Source organism: Drosophila innubila (assembly GCF_004354385.1).
Source record: "Drosophila innubila isolate TH190305 chromosome 3L unlocalized genomic scaffold, UK_Dinn_1.0 0_D_3L, whole genome shotgun sequence".
Classification (NCBI taxonomy): domain Eukaryota; kingdom Metazoa; phylum Arthropoda; class Insecta; order Diptera; family Drosophilidae; genus Drosophila; species Drosophila innubila.
In genome coordinates this window covers 4,868,450-4,874,953 of record NW_022995376.1, presented here as the reverse complement: position 1 = coordinate 4,874,953, position 6,504 = coordinate 4,868,450, and the positions used below count along the sequence as shown (strand labels likewise).

At 30.7% G+C, this 6,504-nt stretch overlaps 1 protein-coding gene across 1 annotated transcript; it reads left to right on the top strand.

The window, feature by feature from the left end:
• Window positions 1-2,645: 2,645 nt before the first annotated feature.
• LOC117786899 lies at window positions 2,646-3,604 on the top strand. Its single transcript, XM_034625314.1, has 2 exons — window positions 2,646-3,039; window positions 3,459-3,604. Exons 1-2 carry the CDS (start codon window positions 2,646-2,648, stop codon window positions 3,596-3,598), a joined length of 534 nt encoding a protein of 177 aa, XP_034481205.1. The 3' UTR covers window positions 3,599-3,604.
• The last annotated feature ends 2,900 nt before the right edge of the window (window positions 3,605-6,504 follow it).

Sequence of the window (6,504 nt, the reverse complement as noted above, 5' to 3'; positions counted from 1 at the left end):
AATAAAAAAAATAGAATTTCAAGAGCATTAAGCCTTAAATTTAACATTTAATTTTTTTAAATCAATCTTTTACATTTTTTTTTTGGAGTTTGATTAATTAATTTCGCAGTTAACTATTAATTTTAATTTATTTTATAAATCTGAAAACAACAATTATGAATATTATTGCTTTAAAATAACAGTTATAAATAATAAATAGTTTAAAAAAGTCAATAAAAATCAGGCACTGAGTTTACTAAATTTATTAATTTTAATAAAGTCAACTGTAAGAATAGGTATCTCATAGTCGAGCAGACTCAACTGTAGGATTCTTTTTTTTGCGCTTTCCAATTAAAAATGCGCACGGTTTTCGACGCAATTGGACTTGGAGCTGCCACAGTCTGTGTCTTGTACTTATTTGTAAGTTGCACGCATGCTGCAAGCATCATCCCACTGCCGACTGCTCTGTCTGCCTCTTTCCTCCTGCCTCCTGCCTCTTGCCTTTTGGCTCTTTTCATTAATTTACATAAAAATATCTTAATTGCAATGCCGCGTCTTCTTTTGTTTTTGCTTATCAATGCCATGTCATGTTGCCGACGCCATCTCCTTGCCACTGCTGTGGACACTGTTCTTGCAACACTGTTGATCTTGTTGCTTTCCTTGTTCTGTAGACGTTGCGCTGACAAATTCGGTGGCGGCACGTCAAGAACGCGACGAATCGACGAAAACCTTCACCATTCGCAAACACATACATACAGTTAGTCAAGTAACTGTTTTGACCAATTTAAAAATTCGACCAACTTAACTTTCATAACTTTAACAAAACTCAACCGATTTTCAAACGGAATATCATTTTATTCACTATTTGGCCTCTTAATTTATTCAGCGTTTAAATTTATTTACTTTTGTAAAAAAAATTGTTTTTCTTTAGATCATCGATTCGATGCTTTGATATTTTGAAAATTGAAAATTTTTTTTCTCAAGTTTTCTTTCTTAATCAACTCCTTATATCGCAATTAGTATAAAACAACACTTTAAATTCGATTCTGAGACCTTTCATTTTTCTGTAAAAATCTTGTCAAATCGAACAAAAATTTGGACTTGTAAAGTTGCGAGGCCAAAGGTTCGACCAACTTCAAACTTCCTTTGGATCCAATGTACGGTTTTCGATACTAAGACTCCCTTTCTTAGAATTTAAGAAATTCAATATTTTAAATCTTAACAGTCAACTTTTTATTGTATTCTTATGTCATAATTAATTTTAAAAAAAAATGTTTTGGTTCAAATCTTTTTTCTTATAAAAATCGTATACATTTTATTTGTTATATTGTCAAAAGATTTGCTTGACATACTGTATGTTGAAAGTTTTTGAAGCTGCCAGGCGTACACATGTTGTGCGACACTTAAGGCGCCCCTCGCCACCTCACCCCCACCCCCTCGATTGTGGCATGCATAATCGCTGATAAATGCGCCCTTCAGTGCTACAAAAATGATTTGTTGATAATTAATGCAGGACCAAAAGCTACAAAAAAAAGAAACCAGTTTGCCGCGCGCGCTTTTGCCACAAAAGAACTGCAATTTGTGCTTGCAACATGCTCAACTCACATTGTTGTTGCTGTTGGTGTTGTTGCTGGTGATGCACAATCAAGCCTTAAACGCAATCAACGCACAGTAATTCATGTTCCAACTTCAGGCTGACAGCGCCAAGTCGACCCCAAAAAAAATACAAAAAAAAACACTGTAAAAAATAAGAAAGAAGGAACCGCCTGCAAGTTGCAAGTTGCTAGTTGCAACAAGCCTGCAGCTAATTGCCCGCAAGCATTGACGGGGGGAAAGGGAGGGGAATGGGAAACACAGTCAGCGTTAACAAGCGCGCAATTAAAGCGATTTCAGCTAGTTAGATGCTTTAGTTGATATTATTAAAAATCCACGATCAAAATTGACACAACGCAATGCCAAAAGAAATAAAAAACAACAAAAAAAGTGTTGGTTAACGCCAGCTGCGCTTGACACGTGTCATTGCTTAGCATTGCATGCTCAACAGCTTTCTAACGCGCTCTCTCTCATTCTCTATGCACTGTTAACAGGATTGCTGTTAATTTATGCAGAATTCTAATTGCATTTCTGCTAACAGCTTTCAATTATGGTACAAATTGTATAACAAATTGGTACATTTTCTGTTCGCCTGACAATTATTTTTTACATGGACTAAGATATCTAATTGAAAGCTATTTGGACTTTAAGTGTTTTGAAATTAATAAGAAATTCAAAATTAAATCAAAGCTCATATTTAATTTCTTCATATCTACCAAATAAGCCAACTTGCAATGCAGAATAAATTTTAAATCAAACAGGAATAAATTGAAACTATCTAGTTGCCAAAAAAGTGTTAAGGGATAAGTATGGAAAATATCGAAATCTTTTAAAAAAATTAAAATTTCTCAAAGCAGTGTACTAAAAAATTTACATAATTATACAAAAAATGTTGTGGGTACATTTAGCTTTATTGAACATAACATTTAAGTGCGACAAAAAAGGAACACAATGCGACAGTGTTGTCAAAAGCGAGTTAAAAAGACTAACGTTGCCTAGCACTATGTGTCAAATTTAAGCAAATTTGAAAACAATTGGAGTGTGATTGCAAAATGGATAAAAATAGAGCTATAATGGAGTTACGACGCATGCCCAAGACTATCGAAGCGGATGCACAGACTTGGAACCGACTTGTGGCAAATGGAGTGTGGCGGTTGCAAGTTTATGCCGAATTATGTTCCAAAACTTTTGAGAATCGGAATTTATGCAATAACGCGATCACAACACCTACGGACAAGCGTCTAACTAAGCACATCAAGAAAGTGATGAAAAATATTCTGGAGATCTTACGGAATATTCAGCAGAGAACCGATTACATGTGGAAACGTGTTCGTCTCTATAACGACGATGAGGATCTTAAACATCTTTGTATCAGTCGGGAATTAACAACTTCCAAATTGCATGATTTTCTACAATTTCTGACATTGCGATACGATTATGAATGGGAAGTTAAGGAGATGGTCGTACGTAAGTTCATAAATATTCCTATAAGTTGCAGTCTCGCTTGATTTCCTTTGCAGCGGATAACGTCCTATATTGAAAGCGATCAAGTGGAAAGTAAAATTATATGTTGAAAAAAAAATCATTATAGTATGTGAAGTAATTGTTTGAAAAGTTTTCAATAAGTAGTTAAGCCCATATCATTGATCTTTTTTATACATACTGTAAAGGAAAAAAATGAAGCTATTTAATTATTTTTTAACTGATCTTGAAAAAAATAAGTCACCAACTTTTGTTATTTATTTTATTGCAAAATAAAATATGCGAACTTTTTGCTTTGTCAAAACAATTACTGGATATACTGTTACTTACAAATTTGTTAAGCCTTTACCTTCATTCAATATGAATCTTTCTCAAACCGAACTGCTTTTCTTCCATTTCTACAGTTGAGTTGGAGCTGGTGAGCAACGATAACGATGTCGATATTTTATTGAAGGCGTGGCGCGATAATCGACATGCGGGCGGAGCAGAGTTCGATGCCAAGCTAAAGGAATTCTATAAGTCCACAAATATAACGGCGACTTGATAATAATTTAAGGAAAAAACTTTTGAAACTCCAGTGTTTAATTTGTATTTTCATTTCTTTATTTTTATTGGAAAAATGTTTTTGTTTTGTTTGTTTTTTTTTTTCGTATTTTGCCTGCTTGCCAAAAAACCTTTTATAATTATAAAGAAATTGCAAAAAAATTATTTGGTTTTGCTTTGTTTTGTTTTTTTATTTTGTTTTGCATTTTACTTTGCACATTTAAAATTTGACTTCTTTTTGTTTATAATAATTTCTGTTGCTTGATTTTTGCTATGTTCTCTTTTTTCTTTGTTACTTTCAACTTATTTCTCTCATACTTTCATACTCTTTCTAGCTTTCGGTAGCAAAACAAAACTTAATTGTAATTTTACTACAACAACATTTTGTGTGTTTGTTTGTTTTTGTTTTTGCCCATTATATAATTAATATAATTGTATATAATATGCAATTCTGTAGCTAGATTTTGACATACATTTCCTCATCATTATCATTATCATCATCATTATCATCCAGTGCCTAATTAATTATGCATGTATTTATGTATATGTATGTATGTATATATGACGTCTTTAACATTTTAGCTCATTTGTTTTAGAAACAAATGCATTTTGTTTTTTTTTTTTCATTTCATCTCATTTAATTTTTTTTTTTAATTTTGTTCTTGTTGCCGCCTAAGTATAATTATTTTTTATTAATTTTCTTGTCAATTTGAATTTGGCCTATGTATGTGAGTGTGTGTGTGTGTTTTTTTGCACGTAAAACTAATCTTAACAAATGTTTAACTTAGTAATTGCATACTTTTAGGCTAGGGGCTAGGCTAGTAAATGGTTTTCCTCGCTTAATGCACTTATGTAATGTTCTCTTTTGTTTTTTTTTTTATTATTCCTTTTTTGGTTTTGCTTTTTCTTGCCGCAAAAATTGTTAATCTCAAGCCTTGAAATTTGCACTTAACTACATTACAATTAAATATATACAATGAGTATATATAGTTTTTTGTTTTTCCATTTTTTTTTTGTGGTTTGTTTTCCGCTAACGAATTTGTTTTTTATTTTTGTTGTTTGTTTGTTTTTCTTAGAAAATTGTTCAACTCGTAAATTGAGTTGGTTTTAAAAAACTGTTCCCTCCATTTTGGTTTTAATTCATTTATTTTGTTTATTTATGAATGCATTTTGTTCTTGTTGTTGTTGTCAATTGTTGCGTTATATATGTAAGTTTCGTTTACTGCTCTCTCTGTATGTATGTAGGTGTGTGTATATGTGTGTTTTTTAAATTATTGCTATATATTTTTTAAATATTTGCTCTTTTTTTTAATTGGGCGCCAAGGTTACCTTCTCTTTCCCACCCAAAAACTGTAAACTGCACTGAGAAAAATGAAAGTTGAACTGAAACCTTAGCTAGGAAATGTTTTTCTTTTTCATTTATTTTTTTTATTTTATATACTTTTTGTTTTAAATACTTTGTTTGGTTGCTACTTTTTTTTTTTTCGTTTGAAAAATTCTAGAAATTATTGTTAAGCATTTTTTATATACAGCATGGATCGCATCGCTTTGGGATGCTTTATAGATATGAATGATCCGCTAACTATGTGAACTGGACCTGAGCGAAGACTTTGAAACCGAAAAATGAAAAGAAATTAAAAAATCAAAGCACTGTTATAAATTGCAAATAATTGTTGTTTATTACACAAAATAATAGAATACTAAATGAAAAACCAAACTACTTAAAATTAAATCTGTTGTATGTTTGTATGTGTGTGTGTATAATTACTAGAAAACGTCTTTGTAAATGTAGTTGTTGTTGTTGTTTCGCTTTGTTGTTAAATTATGCTAATTAAAATACACAGGTAAAAATAATTTCATTGTTTAATAATTGTTGTTATCTTTTATATGCAAAACTTAAGTCTAGCGAAAATCTTGAAAAGTGCTAAGAAATTAATTTGTTGTTGTTTTGTGTGTGTGTGTGAGTGTGTTTGTGTGTATTGAGTGTAGAAAGCTTTCCTTTATAACCACAATTATTATGTTAATTTGTACACATTTCTTTTAAGTAATTCATTATGAAACAATTGGCTATGTGAGTGTATGTGTGAGTGTGAGTTTGTGTGTGTGCGAAGTACAAAATTTATATAAACCGTTTCTAATGCTCAATCTACTTACTGACTTAAATTCCCCCCCTTAATTTCACCCCCCTCCCCCAACCACTGCTCAACATCTGCGCTTAGCGTCCAGATATAAATGTATATATATTTCTATATATATATATATAATTGTTATATATGCATGTACAGTATACCGTTTCCATTTGTATATGTGTATGTTCCGTTTGTCTCAGTGTATGTGTGTCTGTCTATGTATGTGGGTGTATATGTATGTATGTGTGAGTTTTCACTTTAACATTAATTTGTTTGTTGGTTTTGTTTGTTTTATAATAATTTAAACTAATTCTCGCTTTGCACAAAAAATTTACACAATTTATTAATTTAATTTAAGTTTTAATTAGGTTTTTGCTGTTGTTGTAAACTACTTTTGTTATTTGTATAATTATACTTTTTACTTGTTTTTTAATATTATAATTATAATTATTATTATTATTGTTTTTGTTGTTGTTGTTGTTTGTTGTTGTTCTTAATGCTTACGGCAAATTGGTTGTAAATATGTACAAACTTTTTAATTACTTACAAACTAAATATGTTTTCTTTTGTTTTGTTTCTTAACTTTCTTGCTTAAACTTGCGTATTTATTGTATATGATCCTAAGTATATAATATATATAAATATGCCCCTATGTGTGGTTGTTGTTGTTTGTTTGTTTTGTTGTTGTATATGTATAAATATTAAACATTAAAACGAACGCCAGCCTAAAAAAAAACAATTCTTGCACTATACACAATTCTCAATTAATAAATAGTAA

What these genes read in the sequence shown, in the direction of transcription:
- LOC117786899 (XM_034625314.1), top strand. Translation starts at nt 2,646, where the DNA reads ATGGAGTTACGACGCATGCCCAAGACTATCGAAGCGGATGCACAGACT. An exon ending in AGTTAAGGAGATGGTCGTAC is followed by an intron (nt 3,040 to 3,458) that starts GTAAGTTCATAA and finishes CCATTTCTACAG; the next exon opens with TTGAGTTGGAGCTGGTGAGC.